At 42.1% G+C, this 21518-nt stretch overlaps 1 protein-coding gene across 9 annotated transcripts in view; it reads right to left on the bottom strand.

The window, feature by feature from the left end:
- Positions 1–21518, bottom strand: part of LOC101042315 (microtubule actin crosslinking factor 1) — a 393287-nt gene that overhangs the window by 258280 nt on the left and 113489 nt on the right. For all 9 annotated transcript variants that reach the window (XM_074380572.1, XM_074380574.1, XM_074380570.1 and 6 more), the window contains exon 2: positions 6507–6568. In XM_074380572.1, coding sequence (XP_074236673.1) covers positions 6507–6568 — 62 coding nt within the window. The remainder of the gene's footprint in view (positions 1–6506; positions 6569–21518) is intronic.

Genomic DNA, 21518 nt, shown 5'->3' with positions numbered 1-21518 from the left:
TAGAAAATAAGAGGGGGAGGGGGAGGGGAGCGGAGGGGAAAAGGGAGAAAGCAAAGCAGGCAGGCAGAAAGAAAACAAAAGAGAAAAGAAAAGAAAAGAAAAGAAAAGGAAAGGAAAGGAAAAGAAAAGAAAAGAAAGATTGATTGTAAGCATTAGTAAAAATGTGAAAACTTTTGCTGGTATATATGGAAATTTTATCTAAATTCCAGGAAGGCCAGGGACTTCTAGATTATATACACAAAAATGGAAAGAACTGCTCTATCTGCTAGATTAAATACTGGGCTTTTCCTTTCTAACTACTAACCTCTGAGGTCAGTAAGAACTGACCAGAAAAAGTATTTTTCTCCCTCCTAAGTAGCTCATACTTTCACGTTCTCTTTAGGGGAATAAACTTTATCAGCTACCAGCACCCAGAGATATGGCATAGATAATTTAAATAAGACCTCATTTAGAAACCTAGATTTCTCTTTTTGATGGTTCTGGCACATTAGCAGAACTCTTACATTTGTAGGTTTGCATTCTAAATTAGTTGTTTATATATTTCAGATGCTCACATCCTTAACAAATCGCTTTTAAGATTGGATCAAAAGTGTTTTCAAAAAGGTGGAATTAATTTGCTTATCCCAAAGTAAAGCTGTTTCCAAAAAAGGTATCAGGGGATCCAAGAGACCCCAAGATCAATTAAATCTAGAAGTTGGGAGACCTGGTTGGTTTTTTTTTGTTTTGGTTTTTTTTTTTTTGGAGACAGAGTCTCACTCTGTTGCCCAGGCTACAGTGCAGTAGCACAATCTCAGCTCACTGCAACCTCTACCTCTCGGGTTCAAGTGGTTCTCCTGCTTCACCCTCCCAAGTAGCTGGGATTACAGATACCAGCCACCATGCTAATTTTTGTATTTTTAGTAGAGACAGGGTTTCACCATGTTGGCCTGGCTGGTCTCAAATGCTTGACCTCAAGTGATCTATCTCCCTTAAGTCTCCCAAAGTGCTGGGATTATAGGCATGAACCACTGTGCCTGGCCACCTGGCTGGTTTTGTCCTTACATTGTTCTACCTGCCAAAGGTAGTATTAATCTGGGGTATACTTGGGGAGCAAAGGAAAGGATGCTCGAGTTGCAAAAAACAAATCTCAATCCCTAATTCTCAACCCCAAATTAAGAGAATTCTAATTTAGAGCAATAACTCTGATTACCAATGAATCTCTCTCTGAAATATACCAAGATAAGCAAATGCTATTGAAACTGTAAGGCTAGGGGACTGAGAAGAGATGAAAAATGGCCAAGGATTCAAGTAAAGCTTTGGCTGGCCTCCAATTTCTAACAATGCTCTGATGTGTTCTTCTAGCTTCTCCCTCCCTGAACCTCCTGTCATCACACAGCACTGAGGCAGAGGTCCAACAGGCAGAGCTACAAACATGCAGCGCTACAAACATGCAGCAAGGAGCCAGAGCACTAGAATTCACTACAAAGTTCAGGGGACAAGGTAAAGGCAAGATCGACTCAGTTCCTCCAACTGTTAGAGATAAGATACGAAAGAATCAGCTGGGAGCATGGTTAGTAGAAAGAACAAGTAACCATGATCTGAAGACTCATGACTGATTGATCCTTAGCTCCATCCCTCACTAGCTATTCATTCTGGTGAAGTCACTTCACTCCTCTAACTCTCATTTTCCCTAGCTGCTAAAATTGGGAGGATAAAACACTTTTACCTACTTCAGGGTTACTATAAGGATTAAGTCAGATAAGAATGTGCTTTATAAGCTATAAAACACTAGTTTAGCGCTTATAGAAATATTAGTTACCTCAAGCTAACAAGTATCCAAATATCCACAAATTGGATACTTCTTAGGTGCTCTGTGCAGCACTTAACAGAGAAAGTAGCATAATACAACCCCAGTCCTCAATGAGTACTCTAACAGAGAACACAGATGAGTGAACATACAGGCAGCTCTTCAAGGCAGTATGAAATAGGGATGGAGTTGCAGTTGATTTAGTCTGAGAAACAGAGGTCAGAATCTCAGGAAGGTGATACTGGAGCTGGGCCTAGAAGGTGAAGTGGGTGATGGCCAGGCAGAGGAGGCTGGGACATGCATTCCAGGGAGAGAAATTAAATAAGCAAGGAGGTGTGAAAGTACACAGTATTTAGGGAGCAGTGAGTTGTCCTGTGGCTATGGCACAAGCTATAAAAAACAGAGTGCTTGGAAATGAAGCTGGACAGGTGGGCAACAGAGCAAGACTCTGCCTCAAAAAAGAAAAAAGGAAATCGCAATTTCTTTTCTCCTTATTTCTCTCCCTTCTTTGTCCTGACACTATAAACGATACAATATTTGCCTTCGAGTGACAATATAGCTGAAAGATATAGCATGTATATAAACACTTCCGATGCTGTAACAAAAGCACATAAGGAGTACAGTCACAGGCACTAAGAAAGGGTAGTCAGTTCCACATCAGAGAGTCAGGAAAATATTTATTGAAGAGGGGTTAAGTTGGTGTTATCCAGGCAGAACAAACTTGGGGAAGGTATTCAAGTACAGGAAGCAGAATGAACAAAGATACAGAGCCATATAATAGCACGGTACATAGTTCAGCAAGAGTTCAAGGTATAGGTATAAGGGAAACTTGGTGCTATGAGCCTGGAAAGGTAGGCAGCAACCAGAGCCAGTTCTGCATAGGTTCAGAGCACAGTCTCTAGACTTTAGGTTGCCTAAATTCTAAAATTTCAGTTCTGCCCTTTTCCAGCAGCAAGACCTTGGACAAATTACTTACTCTCTCTAAGGAGTACAATTTTGGGGATATTAACAGAACCCACATCATAAGATCATTGAAGGATTAAATGAAATAATCCATGTAAAGGACTTAGTATAGAATATCCGATTTAGGGCTAGTCACAGTGGCTCATTGCATTCCAGCCTGAAAGACAGAGCAAGACTTCATCTCAAAACAAAACAAAACAAAACAAAAGTCCCATTTAGACTAGGTATGGTGGCTCATGCCTGTAATTCCAAGACACTGGGTAACCAAGGCAGGAGGATTGCTTGAGGTCAGGAGTACAAGACAAGCCTTGGCAACACAGCAAGACCCCATCTCTATGAAAACACACAAAAAGTAGCCAGGCATGGTGGCACATGCCTATAAACCTAGCTACTTGGAAGGCTGAGGTAGGAGGATAATTTGAGCCCAGGAGTTGGAGGCTGTAGTGAGCTATAATTGTACCACTGCACTCTAGCCTGGCAACACAGCAAACCCTGTCAGACACCCCACACACCCACACCCACACGGGGGGTGGGGGGGGCGCGGAGAGAGAATATGTCTGATTGACAAGAAGTCAAGATACTATTACTACCATTGTTATTATAGAAAACTTTGTTAGGAAACTATTATAGTGGTCAAGGCAACAGACACCGAGGCCCTGAACAAAAGCAGCAATATAGAGAGGGAGAAAAGAACAGAGATGCATGCAGTCTTTCTGAGCTGCAAGTGATTGGCTGGACTTGGTAACAAGGGAGAGATTCTGGGTAGTACTGAATCAATATGATTCTAGGTTCCTAACTTGGGCAACTAGCTATGTGAGTGAAAATATTTACAGTTTAGGGTATGTTCAATAAAAGCTATGCCTGGGTAACATACAGATGAACATGTAAAATACACCATGACACTCACCTTTGGCTCTGGTAAGAATGCAAGAAAAGGCTCTATTACTGCCTTCTTATCCAGATCTAGTAGTGTGAAAATCACAATCACCTGCAGTACCCACTAAACAAATGGCCCTCAGAAGCCATATTTGATTTGTGTAACCACCTCCTTACCCACAGTTTACTATAGATGGACAATTGGCCCATGGAGGAAAAGAGGACTTCAGCCAACCAGACTTGCTGTGTTTGTGCATTCAGAATCCTATGGCCTCGGAGCATCACTGTTTGAGGGACAGCCGCCATGGCTCACTCATAGCAACAAAAGAAAAGCAGAGAAATGAATATAGTAGGCACATAGAAGCAAAATGAAGGAGTACAAGGCCCCATAAACGAGAAAGACCTGGGCAGCACAGTGAGAATCCATCTCTACAAAAAAATTTAAAAATTAGCAGGGTATGATAGTGCATGCCTGCAGCCGGGTACAGTGGTTCACACCTGTAATCCCAGCACTTTGGGAGGCCAAAGTAGACAGGTCACTTGAGGTCAGGAGTTCGAGACCACCCTGACCAACATAAGAAAACCCCATCTCTACTAACAATACAAAAACCAGCCGGGTATGGTGGCACATGTCTGTAACCCCAGCTACTCGGGAGGCTGAGGCACAAGACTTGCTTGAACCCGGGAGGCAGAGGCTGCAGTGAGCTGAGATCGCACCATTGCATTCCAGCCTGGGCAACAAGAGCGAAACTCCATCTCAAAAAAAAAGAGATTATGCATGCCTGTAATTCCAGCTACTAAGGAGGATGAGGTGGGAGAATCACTTGAGTCCAGGAGATCAGGGCTGCAGTAGGCTGTGATCTTTCAACTGTACTCTAGCCTGGGCAACAGGATTAGACACTGTCTCAAAAAGAAGAAAGAAGAAAGAAAGGAAGAAAAGAAAGAAAGAAGGAAGGAAGGAAGGGAAAATAAAAGAAAAGGAAAAGGAAGAAAGAAGAAGAGGAAGAAAAGAAAGAAGAAGAAGAAAGAAGAAGAAGAGGAGGAGGAGGAGGAGGAAGAGGAGGAAGAAGAAGAAAGAAGAAGAAGAGGAGGAGGAAGAGGAGGAGGAAGGAGGAAGAGGAGGAAGAAAGAAGAAGGAGGAAGAGGAAGAAAAGGAACAAGAAGGAAGAAGAAGAAAGAGGAAAAAGGAAGAAGGAGGAAGAAGAAGGAGGAAGAAGGAAGAAGAAGAAAGAAGGGAAAAGAAAGAAGGAAGAAGGAAGAAGGATGGAGGAGGAGAGTGAGTTGTTTTCTCATAACTGTTTAGTTTTCATAAAGCCCAGCTGTATCTAGACATCAGCTTCTGTGAGGTCATCCCATATCCACTTCTACTTGTGTTTCTTTGTATCCCATGCAACCAAACAATCCTGGTGGCTTCAATGGATGAGACTACCCAAGAAGAATACAGAACACAAAACCAAAAAATGGCCAAGGTTAGGACCCTGGGGAACACACCAACATGGAAGAGTCAGACAGAGGAAGAAAAGCCAGTGAAACAGGCAGAAAAAAATGCATTCACAGAGGAAAGAGGTCATTCAGGTAAAAGCCATGGTCTAGAAGTCAATGTAAGAGAGGGTTTTAAGAGATAGACAACAGTGTCAAATGCTATAGAGAAATCAAATAAGAGGAATATGAAATAGGCTACTGGACAGGCCAATTAAAGGATCATTGGTGACCTTTCGCAGAGAAGCACTGATTATTACTATAATTCAAAAACTTTGTTTTCAGATCCTAACTGCCACAGCAGTCACACTGTTTATCTTTAGGTGAGTCTTAACATGCCTCTTTTATTTAAAATAAAAATAATAACAAATCTTCAGCCCTTGTTGTATCTTACACTACCTGGTGGTAAAATTCATGTAAAATTCATCAGATTGAACATTTAAGAGTCATGCACTTTGGCCCGGCGCGGTGGCTCATGCCTATAATCCCAGCACTTTGAGACGCCAAGGCAGGTGAATCACAAGGTCAGGAGTTCAAGACCAGCCTGGCCAAGATGGTAAAACTCTGTTTCTACTAAAAATATAAAAATTAGCCTGTACTGGTGGCACATGCCAGTAATCCCAGCTACTCGGGAGGCTGAGGCAAAAGAATCACTTGAACCTAGGAGGCGGAGGTAGCAGTGAGCTGAGACCATGCCACTGCACTCCAGCCTGAGTGACAGAGTGAGACTCCATCTAAAAAAAAAAAAAAATTCATGCACTTTAGAGATAAGATCCCCCTCTCCTATCCTTCCATAGTATTCAGATTTAAAAATACAAATATGCTGGGCACAGTGGCTCACGCCTATAATCCTAACACTTTGGGAGGCTGAGCTGGGAAGATCACTTTAGCCCAGGAGTTTGATACCAGACTGGGCAACAGAGTGAGACTTTGTCTCTATTTAAAAATAAATTAATAAATGAGGAAAAAAAACAGGCTTATAAAGTAATGTATAAAGCTAGGGGTAAACTGTTCTTTGAATTTTTAAAAATCATCCATGGTATCTTCAACCTCTGCCTCCTGATGTAATGGTATGTAATACTGTCTTCACCAAGAAGCAGATCAATACCAGTTTCCATACCATTATGATATATTAGTTTTCAAAAAGCTAGGCATGGTGACTCACGCCTGTAATCCCAGCACTTTGGAGGCTGAGGCAGGAGGATTGCTTGAACTCAGGTGTTTGAGAACAGCCTGGGCAACATCTTCTCTATTAAAAAAGATAAGAAGAGAAAAGAAAAGTCACATGTGTATCTTCATAGACTTGAGCACACAACAAACAATCTAAACCATCTGAAAGAAGGCATGGCAGGTCTAGATGAGAGCAGTGAGATCTGGGGCAGCGTATATGAAGGGGTCCTACCTTCATCAAGTGCTTGTTCACCCACTTGGTGAATGTTTTCTTCTGAACCCGGTCCCGTTCATCTGTAAAAGAAACATAGAGAAGGCACTGGCTGAGTGCTACCCAGGCAACGGGTTCCCACACCACTGCCCTGCCCATACCTCTATTTCTCTAGGAAAACTTCCCCACGTAACTGTGGGACAGTGACTTCTTAGGAAGGTTTAGCCTATCTGAACTTCCTCTTTGGTCGTGATCACATTGTCACTTTACAAATCAGACAGAATCATCATGTGCCTCAAATATCATATCATGACAAAATCTCCTTAGCATAATAATTTGAGCAGAGCAGGGAACAGAGTGATTCCCCACTTCCCTCACAAGCTTCAAAAACCCAAAGCCGTGATACCACCAACAGACAGGTGGCCTTGGCATTTGGGACACAAATATTACAGTAGTTAAAATGTCACTCTTCATGTGCAGATATGCCTGAGTAATGCCAAACTCCCTCCCTCTCCTACCCCAGTACTTCCTGCATTCCAATTTCTTTACCAGCCATGAACAAAACAACCAAACTCTCAAAGTTGCCCAGTTTACCCCCACTGCACGTCTCTTCTCTCTCCCTTCTCCTAACTCTCAGAGAAGCAACTTCCTTTCTTTCTCAAGTTGTTTTTTTTTTTTTTTTTAACCTATTTAACAGAAACATGACTTTCAATACTTGACAATGACTGCTCCACAGAGGCCTTATCCTGTAGAGGACTTATTTTCTCCTACTCCTACCAAATTCCCAGGGCCACTTCTAGACAACTGAGCCATCAGCCCTGCTCCTTTTCTGTTTTTGGAAGCCCACACCATCCCGTGTAACATCTTTTTCAAATCATCCTGTCATTGACGATGCCCTGCTGCCCTTCCACATGGCAAATCTACCCTAACCTTCCCTGACGACTTGGTTCATTTATCTCTACATATATGTGAACATATATGTGACAATGCATCTGTGCCTACTTGGCTCAACTGACATTCATCTCCAATTAATGTCCAGCCACCACACTGCCACATTTTGGGCCTGATTCCTTCCCCAAACATACCTTTATCCACCTCTTTTATCTATCTAGCACTTACCATCATCCATCTCACATGGCCTCTCCTAATCATTCTCAACCTTCAGTTACTTCATTCTTATTTTACCCTATTCATTAAGAACATATACAGCCAGGCATGGTGGCTCCTGTAATCCCAGCAGTTTGGGAGGCTGAGGCTGAAAGATCACTTGAGCTGAGTTCGAGACCAGCCTGACCAACATGGTGAAACCCCACCTCTCCTAAAAATACAAAAATTGGCTGGGTATGGTGGTGTGCACCTGTAATCCCAGCAACTCAGGAGGGTGGGAAGATCGCTTGAACCTGGGAAAGAGAGGTTGCAGTGAGCCGTGATCACACCACTGCACTCCAGCCTGGGTCACAGAGTGAGACGCAGTCTCATAAAAAGAAAAAGAACTCTAAAATTATCCCAGTCCATGCTAGACAACATGGTTATGCAATTCAAAGCTACCCTCACTAATACCCCAGGAACTTTCACCTGCCTAACCGCCTACTACTACATTCACTGTGACAATCAAAGGTTACCACCATTGCCTGCTGCTTGACTCTTCCATATCTTTTCCAAGACAGAGAACATTTCAGAAGAAAGTTGCAGAGGTATATAAATCTTGTTCACTAGCAATTCATACAAGCTTCAGCCAGATTCTCTCTCTCCAATGCTTATTTTCTTCTTATTGACTCCTTAGGAAAAGCCAACATAGTGCCATTCCAAACAATGCCAATGCTTGTTCTACATCTCAGGTGAATATACTTATATACTTATTTATTTTTTTTTTCTGAGTTTATAGCCATTCAATAAGCACTTTCTTATCTTGGTCTCTGGTTTTATCTTCGCATCCTTATTTTCAGCCTTGAATCCTTTCTTGCTTGGCAAGGAACAATTTTCTTTCTATTATAAACTACAGAACCAAGGAACGGACCTTAGATATTACCTGTCTAATTCTCTGCTGACACACAAATCCCTTCAACAACAAAGAATCATAAGTTCATATTGAAAGGTCTGTCCAAATATGCCATAAATCTCTAATATTCTTGCTGTTTAAAATTTAGGATAACAGAGAATTCACTAACTCATAAGACAATGTACCAATGTAATAGTTCTATAAAATGTCATACTCTGCTTTTATATCTTCTACCTACTGACTCTCACTTGAGACTGTTAGAAGTATTATTAGACTTAAAAGTTTAATCCATCTTTCATTTAACAGAGTCCTGAAAGTATTTGAAGTCAGAATTCGTATTAGATTTGAACGCTGTCATTCCAACATATTTTGATCTTTTTAGATGCTGATTCACTTATCCAAAATCTTCATCATCCTTTCCAAGCCCGTGTCATCTGCAAACTGAATCAGAATCAACTTTTAACTACAGTCTCATTGAAATCATTGACACTTTGCTCATACTACTTATTTTCCCTTCATGTCAGGCTACTTCTCTTCCTCTTCATCTCTCGAAATGCTATATATTCTTTAAAATTCAGCTCATTCATTCACTCATTTATTCTTTGTTTGTTTGTTTTTGAGACAGTTTCGCTCGTCACCCAGGCTAGAGTGCAGTGGGGCAATCTTGGCTCCAGTGCAACTCTGCCTCCTGGATTCCAGTGATTCTACTGCCTCAGCCTCTGGAGTAGCTGGGATTACAGGTGCCCACCACCATGCCCAGCTAATTTTTTTTTTTTTTTTTTTTTTGACGGAGTCTTGCTCTGTCACCCAGGCTGGAGTGCAGTGGCGTGATCTCTGCTCACTGCAACCTCCACCACCCGTGTTTAAACGATTCTCTCACCTCAGTCTCCCAAGTAGCTGGGACTACAGGGATGCGCCACCATGCCCAGCACATTTTTGTATTTTTAGTAGAGAGATGGGGTTTCACCATGTTGGTCAGGCTGCTATCGAACTCCCGACCTAAGGTGATCTGCCTGCCTCAGGCTCCCAAAGTGCTGGGATTATAGGCGTGCACTACTGTGCCTGAACTCATTTATTCATTAAATAAATCTTTATTAAGGACCTCACTGCTAGGTCCTTTTGATTCTGGTAATAGAAATATCATAGTCCCTACCATTAAAAGACATGACAGTATGGCAAAGAAGAGAAATAACTTCAAAGGAGTTTGATAAGTGCTGTAACAGTTAAGCACAGAGTACTCATGAACGTAAGAGGTTAAGCCTACCTAGGGACAGGAAATATGGGGGAACCTAATAAAGTTTCTAAGAGGAATGACTCTATCTAACCTTAAAAGATGAGTATAAGCCTACCGGCGCAGTGGCTCACGCCTGTAATCCCAGCACTTTGGGAGGCTGAGGCAGGTGGATCACAAGATCAGGAGATGGAGACCATCCTGGCTAACACGTTGAAACCCCATCTCTAATAAAAATATAAAAAATTAGCCAGACGTAGGGGCACATGCCTGTAGTCCCAGGTACTCGGGAGGCTGACACAAGAGAATTGCTTGAACCTGGGAGGTGGAGGTTGTAGTGAGCAGAGATTGCGCCACTACACTCCAGCCTGGCAACAGAGTGAGACTCTGTCTAAAAAAAAAAAAAAAATCGATGAGTATAAGCCAGATGGAGAAGAGAAGGGACAAAGTTGCTACATGAAGTTCATGAAGTTACAGCTAATGCAATTTCATGGAGACAAGAAAAAGCTTATGTTCAAAGAACTGCACAGAATTAGGAATGGTTGAAAGACATGCTTATTAGGTAGTGGCAGTATTTAAAACTGAATAGGATGCTATGGGCCAAATCATAACCTTTCATGACAACCTGAAGGAACCCGAACTTTATCCTATACGTAAGGGGAACCATCGAAAGATTTTAAATTGGAGAATGACATGATCATATTTGTGTTTAAGAAAAATTCTGGCTGTCTTTTCTGACAACTCCAGTTCTCAATAGTCTCTGTGTCCTCCAAATATCTGTTACTTACTGGGCTAATCTTACTCAATCAGCACTTACATAATTATATAGTGCTCTGAACTTTTAATATGCTTATTCTTGTTTGTTTGTTTGTTTTTGAGATGGAGTTTCACTCTTGTTACACAGGCTGGAGTGTGATCTCGGTTCACCGCAACCTCCGCCTCCTGGGTTCAGGCAATTCTCCTGCCTCAGCCTCCTGAGTAGCTGGGATTACAGGCATGCGCCACCATGCCCAGCTAATTTTTTGTATTTTTAGTAAAGACGGGGTTTCACCATGTTGACCAGGATGGTCTCGATCTCTCGACCTCGTGATCCACCCGCCTCGGCCTCCCAAAGTGCTGGGATTACAGGCTTGAGCCACCGCGCCCAGCCCAATAGGCTTATTCTTATATTACCAGTGAGATCATTAACTCCTTGAAGACACCATGATTTACTTTTTTGTATTTTCCACAACTCTACATATTAAGACCTAAAACATAAAACCAGACAGTTTTCTGGATTGGCCAAGTATGATTAGAAGACTGTCTAAGGAAACACACAAAACGAAATCAAAACTGAGTTACCTACAAGAATCTAGTTCAGTATATAAAAACCCCAAAACCCTGCCAGGCAAGGTGGCTCATGCCTGCAATCCTAGCACTTTGGAAGGCCGAGGCAGAACGATCACTGGAGGCCGGGAGTTTGAGACTGCAGTGAGCTATGACTGTGCCACTGCACTACAGCCGGGGCAACAGACTGAGACCCTGTCTGAAAAAACGAAACCACCACCCCATTAAGTATCACTTGTGTGCTGGGATAAGAAGACATAATGGAAAAATTGGAGCTAACTAAAGTTGTTTCCATTACATTTTCACACAATATGAGGCCCACTCTGCTTCACTATATTAATGACCTTCATAGCTCAAAACAGTCTGACTCTAATTTTACAAAATTCTCACTCTGAAGACATACGTGTTCTTTTCTTTTTATAATTTATTTTTTAATAAAAGCTATGTATGTTTGCTATAATATGTCAGACAATACACAGATGAAAAAAGAAAAAGATTAACAGATTTTCTCTTAAACTAGTATTTTAAAGGAGGTGGAATTCATTTGCTTTCTTATCCACTGCCTGATTTCATTTAGACCCGAATGTGTGAGTTGCATGATTCTTTTTAATTTTACCACCCATAAATTATTCTGTTAATCTACCAAGGCCTTCCATAAGGGTAATGTACCAAGGAAACCTGATGGTCTCATATCAATCATGTTCCAAAAGCTAAAAAGCTAACTTTCAGTTCAGGAGAGATATTTAAGTACTTATTCTGAATAAGACTTCCCAAGACTAGCTAGCCTGCTTAGAGCTGAGCCATAAGCTCCTCAGAAAAGGGTTTTATAGAATTCCTCTGCCCATAACAGCTGGAGGATCATTTTTTTGGATCCTATGTTGGTATGCCCATTGATTACATGAAAGTTCTTTGCTGGTTTAAACTTCAGGATAAAAGAATATTACAGTGTCTGGAGTTTAACATCATAATTTTTAGCAAGGAAATCCAAGAAGCAACTTTAAGAATTATGCTGACCTTCAGAATAATAGCTTAGACTCTCCAACTACTTAATAAGTTTTAGATTGGCTCCTTACACATAAATCCCTAGTTTAATTCCAGGCCTACCTAGACAAGATCTTTCTGCCTAACACTGAAGGTTAGGAAGAAAGGTAAAACTGAGGTAAAATTCTCAGAAAGCATTCTTATGTAAGAGGAAAACTGGCAAAGAAAAGGCGATATTCAGCCGGACACGGTGGCTCACGCCTATAATCCCAGCACTTTGGGAGGACGAGACGGGTGGATCACGAGGTCAGGAGATCGAGACCATCCTGGTCAACATGGTGAAACCCTGTCTCTACTAAAAATACAAAAATTAGCTGGGCATGGTGGCATGCACCTGTATCCCAGCTACTCGGGAGGCTGAGGCAGGAGAATTGCTTGAATCCAGGAGACGGAGGTTGCGGTGAGCCAAGATCGCGCCATTGCACTCCAGCCTGGGTAACAAGAGCGAAACTCCGTCTCAAAAAAAAAAAAAAAAAAAAAAAAAAAGAAAGAAAAAGTGATATTCATCTTAATGTTCTTTATAGGCCTGGCATGGTGGCTCAGGCCTGTAATCTAAGCACTTTGGAGGCCAAGGCGGGCGGATCACCTGAGGTCGGGAGTTCCAGATCAGCCTGACCAACGTGGTGAAACCCCGTCTTTAAAAAAAAAATTAAAAAATATAAAAAGAAGAATGTTCTTTATAATCTCAGACCCACCAACGGCTTTAATAAATAAGGGAGAGCCCACTGCCCACCACCAGCATCTCTACAGAAGCAGAGAACCAAACTGCCCATCTAATTTTCAGAGTTAACACTTTAAAACTTATTACTTAGAGCTTACTGAATTAGAAGGCTTAAATTAGAAAAAAAATGCTTTTTGTTGTTGTTTTGTATGAGATGGGGTCTCATTCTATTTCCCAGGCTGGAACACAGGCATGATCATAGTTCACCACAGCCTCGAACTCCTAGGCTCAAGCGATCCACCTGCTTCAGCCTCCCAAATATCTAGTACTACAGGTGCATGCCACCATGTCTGGCTAATTTTTAAATTTTTTGTAGAGACAGGGTGTCAGTATGTTGTCCAGGCTGGTCTCAAACTCCTGGCCTCATGAGATCCTCCTACCTCAGCCTCCCAAAGTGATGGGCATAAGTACTTACAGACATAAGCCACCATTCCTGGCCTAATTAGAAGGATTTAATACTTGTTACCAACTTTATTGATCTCCATCAACAAAGGTCTCTGGGCATCATACTACCAATACCTACGCTAATTTTATTTTCATTGGCAGAGCTGTCCCTTTTCAGAACCTAGGTCAGTCCTTCTAACTAAAATCTGGATCTCATCGCTGCTCTTCTCCTTGGGAACCTTAATCCAACAATATTTCCTAGCCTGTATATTTTCAACTGCTCACTCTCTACTGGTTGTCTCCTGTTGGTTTCTAAACAAGTAGGATGACAATGCTCAGACTCCACTTCCCCACCTCCTATTTATTCCATGTGACCTGGCTTCCAGCCCCACATATTCACTGAAACTGCTCTCCCCATAGTCACCTAATTGCCAACCCAATGGGTAATTTTGAGTTATATTTCACTTAAACTCTCTGTAGCAGAAGGCACTGCTAATCATTCCTTCACCTTTTAAATCCACTCTCTTTCTCTTGAATCTCAGGCTCCACTCTACCCTAGTTTTCCTCCATCTTCTTTGGTTGTTTCTTCTCTTCTGTTCATCCCTTAAATGCTACTCATCCTTAGCCATCTTATCTTTTCATTCTGTATTACAGCTTCTTCAGGCGTCCCAGAACCCAAAAGTCCATCAGTGGGTCGTGGAGAGGGAGTATTCAGGAACCACCTAAAATTGCATGCAAAATGTTTTTTGTTTGTTTGTTTGTTTGTTTGTTTGTTTTTTTGAGACAGAGTTTGGCTCTTGTTACCCAGGCTGGAGTGCAATAGCGCGATCTCAGCTCACCACAACCTCCGCCTCCTGGGTTCAGGCAATTCTCCTGCCTCAGCTTCCTGAGTAGCTGGGATTACAGGCACACGCCACCATGCCCGGCTAATTTTTTGTATTTTTACAGGCACACGCCACCATGCCCAGCTAATTTTTTGTATTTTTAGTAGAGATGAGGTTTCACCATGTTGACCAAGATGGTCTCGATCTCTTGACCTCGTGATCCACCCGCCTCGGCCTCCCAAAGCGCTGGGATTACAGGCATGAGCCACCGCGCCCGGCCTATGCAAAATGTTTTGTGCCATATGGGAGGGGGAAAAAATCCATAGCTTTTCTTTTTTTGAAACAGTCTTCCTCTGTCGCCAGGTGCCAGGCTGGAGTGTAGTGGCGCCATCTCAGCTCACTGCAACCTGCATCTCCCGGGTTCAAGCAATTCTCCGGCCTCAGCTTCCCAAGTAGCTGGGACTACAGGCGCACGCCACCATGCCCAGCTAATTTTTCTATTTTTAGTAGAGACAGGGTTTCACTGTGTTGGTCAGGATGGTCTCGATCTCTTGATCTTGTGATCCACCCGCCTTGACCTCCCAAAGTGCTGGGATTACAGGCATGAGCCACTGTGCCTGGCCATAGCTTTTCAATAAAAATTAAAAACATCTATTCTCTACATTCTGCCTTAATGCTTTAATGAACATTCACGGTTTCAGCTATGACCTATACACTGATAATTTCCAAATCAGTATCCTTAGCTCAGGCCTTTACCACTCATATATCCAATGGCCTCCTAAAACTTTCATGCTCATCTCAAACTCAACTTGTCTAAAACTGAACTCTTCCTTTCTCCTTCTTCTGACAGATATCCCTGCTATAATGCATCCTTCTCAATGGTGTCAGCACTGTTCACCTTAAAAATCCTTCAGTGAGCCCTTATTCTCCCAATATTATTAACAGTTGGCATTTAGGCTGGGTGCAGTGGCTCCCACCTGTAATCCCAGCACTTTGGGAGGCTGAAGCAGGCGGATCACTTGAGGTCAGGAGTTTGAGACCAGCCTGGCCTACATGGTAAAACCCTGTCTCTACTAAAAATAAAAAATTAGCCAGGCTAATTTATACATATATAGGCACCTGTAAAATCCCAACTACATGGGTGTCCAATGCAGGAGGATCACTTGAACCCAGGAGGCGGAGGTCACAGTGAGCCAAGATCGCACCACTGAACTCCTCCAGCCTGGGTGACAGAGTGAGACTCAATCTCTTTTAAAAAAAAAAAAAAAGAGAGAGAGAGAACTTAAATAGCGTTTATTTAACACCTACTTATGTGTTAAGCACCTTATATCTATTCTTTCTAATGTTCAACAACCCTGTAAGTTAAATATTATGTTACTAGAAAAAATAAAGTCTAGGCAGATTAAGCAGCTTGCCCAAGATCACAAGGTAAGTCATGAAGTCAAACTTAAATCTAGCTCTACCCAATTCCAAAGCCTGATGCTTCCATTCAGGATAACATTCAAACTTTTTAGCTTGGGAGCTAAGATCCATTATGATGGAATTATCTATCTACCACTCATCTCTCTACCCTTCCATAAAAACTTCCAGCCTTATTTTTAAAATATCCCCCAAATGGGGCAGGCTTTCTCTCTGTTCCATGCCTTTGCACATACTCTGTGAATATAGCTCTCCCCTTCTCTGACTATTCATTATTCAACATTCAACTCAATTATCCCTGTCTCCAGGAGCTTTTCCCATCTGTTACACACACTAGTTTGGGTGCTTACTGCAGGGTATCACTGTTTACTTGTTTATCCGTCCTACTTTATTAGGAGCAATTTGAGAGTAGGCCTGACGTCAAATGAAAGCCTGCATTTGAGGTGCAAAGTTCTATGTTTTGATTCAACATAGCCTACCCACATAGTCCCAGTGCATTATGAATCATTCAAAAAGGAAGTGAAAGAAGAGCCTCTGCTGTTTCCAAAGGCCACAGAAAAATTAAAGTGCTTCAAGAAGCCCAGAAACACCAACCACCTGAAAATCTAAAAAGGATATCCCACAGCTGACATAGAAGGGAAGTAGAGTTGGAATAGGCCTGTTTTGTGATCTCATGAAGTTTACAATCTAGTGGTAGAGACCAACACGTAAATTATTAATAATAACACCAAGCAAATAACACATCAAATACAAGCTGTACAAACTGACACTATAGCACAAGCACAGAGTTGATTAATCCCCACAGAGAGGTAGGAGATTTATGGAAGGTGTGGCAGAACTGTATCTGATCCTAGACAACAAAAGGCCAAGAAGTGAATGGTGTCTGAAGTAAACCTTGGATGACAAGTAGGATTCTGGCAGCCCAAAAAGGGGTTAAGAAATTCCAAGCTAAAAAAAAGTGTAAGTAGGCTGGGCACAGTGGCTAACACCTATAATCCCTGCATTTTGGGAGGCCAAGGTGTGTGGATCATTTGAGCTCAGGAGTTCAAGGCCAGCCTGGGCAACATGACAAAACTCTGTCTTTACAAAAAATACAAAAATAAGCCAGGTGTGGTGGCTGCCTGTGGTCCCAGCTACTCAGGAGGCTGAGGTGGAAGGATCACTTGAGCCCAGGAGGCAGAGGTTGCAATGGGCCAAGATTGTGCCACTGCCTCCAGCCTGGGTGACAGCAAGACCCTGTCTAAAAAAATTTTTTATTAATTTGTTTGTTTTTAATTTACAAAGCACAAGTAGTGATTTGGAGACATGTAAGTATACAGGATGTGTTTTAGGAAACGGTATGGCTATTGCACATATAACTATACCATGAAGTTAGCAATGTGATGAGCAACCAGGCTAATGACAGCTAGCTGACATCACAAAAGACCCAGGAAAGCTAGAGTAAGGAGTATGTACTTAATTAAGCAGAACCACTGAAATTTTCTGACCCAGAGTATGTTTTGGGAAGACTAATCTGGCATTGGACTGAGGGCCACATTATACCAGAAAAACACTAAGATGAAGAAGAACAAGTTAGAAATCTACAGTGACAGACCAGGAAAGAAAGCTTAACAGCATGAATTAGGGCAGAGACAGCAGGAATGCAAAGAAGAGGGCAGGTAGATCTTTATGACAATGTAGAGGTAGAAACAATAGCCTTTAGCTATTTTAAATAGCCTTTGTAAGGAGTGGCAGAGTTCAAGACAATTCTCTTGTTTCTGGCCAGAGCAACCAGGAAGAGAGTGGAACTTCAAGATAATGAAAACAGAAGGAGGCAATTATTTGGTGAGGGCACACTGGGTAAAGTAGAAGACAAAAAATGAGGTGTGCCAGCAAGGAGCAGGTGGCTCACACCTGTAATCCCAGAACTTTGGGAAGCTGAGGAGGCCGGATCGAGGTTAAGAGATCAAGACCATCCTGGCCAACGTGATGAAATCGCATCTCTACTAAAAATATAAAACTTGGCTGGGTGTGGTGGCGCATGCTTATAGTCCCAGCTACTTGGGAGGCTGAGGCAGGATAATAGCTTGAACCCGGGAGGTGGAGTTCAAGCCACTGCACTCCAGCCTGGTGACAGAGTAAGACTCTGTGTCCAAAAAAAAAAATCAAGTTGTTAGGAGGATCTTCTCAAAGACAATTGGAATCTTTGCTCTAGAGTTCAGAAGAGCTGTCAGAACTGAAGATAAGGAATTGGAGTTAACAACTGGTAACTCTATTTTGACAAATCTTCCTAATCACCACTTCGCCCAATAAAATTCAATTCCAGTTTTTATTCACTAGTTTTAGGTTGTTAAAGGAGATAAACACCTGGTCTCAACCTGAAGAGATTTACAATCTAACTCTTTCAACTTTATCTCTAGACTCTCCCCTTCATGACTCAACTGCAACCATTTCAATCTCCTTACTATTTGGAAACATACCTTTCTTGCATCCCTGCCTTTGTTCATCCTTTCCCCCAACTGAAATATCTACCCTCTTCTCTTGGAGCTTATCTAACTTAGAGCCTCCTTTCTAAGTACAGCTGAAGTCTTGCTTCTGTTACACGTTTCCAGACATGTCAGCCACCTTTGGATGGCTATGGCACTTATTTCTTCAGTTTACTTAGCACTAAGCATATAAACCCTATTATTAGAGATCTCTGTATGTAAGACTATTTCTGTATCTGAACTGAGCTCTTTCAAGACAAGATCCATGCTTTAAACTTCATTAAAGGCCAAACGGGCCCAGTGGCTCACCCCTGCAATCCTAGCACTCTGGAAGGCTGAGGTGGGTGGATCACTTGAGGTCAGGAGTTCAAGACCATCCTGGCCAACATGGGGAAACCCTAAACTCTACTTTAAAAAAAAAAAAAAAAAAAAAAAAAAAGTTAGCCAGGCACGGTAGCATGCACATGCAGTGCCAGCTACTTGGGAGGCTGAGGCAGGAGAATCGCTTGAACCCAGGAGGCAGAGGTTGCAGTGAGCCAAGATTACACCACTGCATTCCAGCCTGGTGACAGTGAGACTCTGTCTCAAAAAAAAGAAAAAAAAAAAAAATCATTAAAGGTCAGGCACAGTGGCTCACACCTATAATCCCAGGATTTCAGGAGGCTGAGGCAGGCAGATCAATTGCGGTCAGGAGGAGTTCGAGACCAGCCTAGTTAATACAGTGAAGCCCCATCTTTACTAACAGTACAAAAATTAGCCAGGCATGGTGGTGCGCTCCTGTAATACCAGCTACTCAAGAGGCTGAGACAGAGGCTGGGCGCAGTGGCTTATGCCTGTAATCCTAGCACTTTGGGAGGTCGAGGTGGGTAGGTCACCTGAGATCAGGAGTTCAAGACCAGCCTGGCCATCATGGTGAAACCCCATCTTAAAAAAAACAAAACAAAAAAATATTTTAAAAAAAAGAGGCTGAGACAGAAAAATCATTTGAACCTGGCAGGTGGTGGTTGCAAGCTCAGATTGTGTCGCTGCACTCTAGCCTGGGCAATAGAGCAAAACTCTATCTCAAAAATGAATTTTTTTCATTAACTATCCAACATTTAAGACAACAATAGGTATTGAAAAATATTCATTTAACAAATATATAATGAGAGTCCTCTAGGTGTCAAGGTTATAGCCACAAGGACACATTAAGATGGCGTTTTCAGGTTGGGCACTGTGCCTCAAGCCTGTAATCCCAGCACTTTGGGAGGCCAAGCTGGGTGGATCGTCAGGAGTTCAAGACCAGCCTGACCAACATGGTGAAACCCCATCTCTACTAAAAATACAAAAATTCGCTGGGAATGGGAGCACAAACCTGTAATCCCAACTACTTGGGAGGCTGAGTCAGGAGAACTGCTTGAACCAAGTAGGCAGAGGTTGTAGTAAGCTGAGATGGTGCCACTGCTCTTGGGCCTGGGTGACAGAGTGAGACTCTGTCTCCAAAAAAAAAAAAAAAAAAAGGCTGCTTTTCAGCAAGGAGCAGGAATTCCCACTCAGATATTCTCTCTACAGATTCAGCTTTCCTAAATTCTCCGTACCACATCTGGATCCAGGGGATTTTGTACCACTTAATGTTTCCAAAGTGAGCACAAAGGAAGCAGGCTAAATTGGAGGTCACACAATTAAAATGTGCTTCGCAATAATGTATAATGGCACCAGCCTTATAAACAATTGCTATCCTCAGAACGCTACAAGTTTACTTTGGAAGGTAAGTAGACCTTGATATTTATTGCATTTATTGTCAGGCACTGCGTTGAAGCCTATCTCATTTAGTATTTGACAGTCCTCACAACTCTATCAAGTATGCTTATAGTTCAGCAAATTCATGCTCAGAAAGACTTGTTAGTAATTTTCCCAAAGTCACACAGTATACAGAATTGAGATTCAACTCCAAGTCTGTCAGATCATAGACTTTTAACCTCCATAAAATTATTAGAAGACAATACAATGCAGTCCTATATAATCAAGGTAAAAGAAGTACTAATTATAATAGGGATTCATGAAAGGCATCTATCAACAATGATTGGTGTAGGCCAAGAAAGTACCAATGAGGATTGAGATTTGAGGTTTTAAGGAAGAGACAACTGTTGAAGCTTCAATGCAAAATTAACATTTTACCGTATTTCTGCTGGGTGTGGTGGTTCACGCCTAGAATCCCGGCACTATGGGAGGCCGAGGTGGGTGAAACACTTGAGGTCAGAAGTTGGAGACCAGCCTGCCAATATGGTGAAAGCCCCATCTTCACTAAAAGTACAAAAATCACCGGGTGCGGTGGCTCACGCCTGTAATCCCAGCACTTTGGGAGGCTGAGGCGGGTGGATCACAAGGTCAAGAGATCGAGACCATCCTGGTCAACAAGGTGAAACCCCGTCTCTCCTAAAAATACAAAAATTAGCTGGGCATGGTGGTGCGTGCCTACAGTCCGAGCTACTCGGGAGGCTGAGGCAGGAGAATTGCCTGAACCCAGGAGGCGGAGGTTGCGGTGAGCCTAGATCGTGCCATTGCACTCCAGCCTGGGTAACAAGAGCGAAACTCTGTCTCAAAAAAAAAAAAAAAAAAAGTACAAAAATTAGCCAGGGGTAGTGGCACACACCTGTAATTCCAGCTACTTGGGAGTCTGAGGCAGGAGAATCACTTGAACCCAGGAGGTGGAGGATCATGCCACTGCACTCTAGCCTGAGCAACAGAGTAAGACTCTGTCTCAAAAATAAAATAAAATAAAATAGACCCTAAATCATGGAGTGATTGATTGTGAGGAGTATATGATATGAAAGCAATTAGCCCAGTCTCTCTCACGTAATAACTTAACAAATGCTAGCTGGTAGTTATAGAATTAATATAGTGTGGAAAGTATATAACACGAAAATCCACTGCTAATCTTCATCCATTCTCCCTATACAAGTGATATTATTTTACAGTGATATGAAAAAAAGGAAAGTAAATAAATAAATAACAAGAAAACCAAGCTAGAGAAAGGCTAAGCAATGTTCCCAGTTTATATAGCTGTTAAGTGGTGGAGTAGAAACCCCAGGAAGACAGTTGGTGCCAAACCCATTTTCTTAGCTTAGGCTACAATGCCTTTAGGGGATTATGTGGGTTAGGGAGAGATGGGGCTATTCTGTTTTTGCCCTGAAACTTTCAATAAAGATTTTGGACTATTTCTCTGTTGGTTACAGAAAAGGACCTTCTGCTATACGTTTATCTCCAAACACTTTTGGATACAGGCAATTCTTTCTTCTAGGTCCCAGGGAAGAAATTTCAATGATCCAGGAAAGATAAAAAGGTAAGACACTAAAATTGCCCCTCCGTGTGCCCCAAGCATTATTGCTGTGGCAGCTTCTTTTCCTCAAAAAGCACCTAAATACTTGGACTGATCAGAACCTAGTTTTGTCGCGCTCCTTCTGAGATTTTTCTAAGATCTCCTCTTCATCAAACAACCAGTTATTTCTATTTTAATGAAAATCTGCCTATTTGGGTCACAAGTTTGCTCCATGTTAAAGACTCAAAGTATAAAATCAAAAGATAGTGGATTACCAAACCAGTGACTCCCAAACTTAGATTTCATAGACCAATACATGTTCCAC

The sequence above is a fragment of the Saimiri boliviensis genome, chromosome 11 (genome assembly GCF_048565385.1).
Source record: "Saimiri boliviensis isolate mSaiBol1 chromosome 11, mSaiBol1.pri, whole genome shotgun sequence".
Lineage (NCBI taxonomy): Eukaryota > Metazoa > Chordata > Mammalia > Primates > Cebidae > Saimiri > Saimiri boliviensis.
Note: the sequence above shows the minus strand (reverse complement) of the source record. Positions and strands in the feature narration are given on the sequence as shown.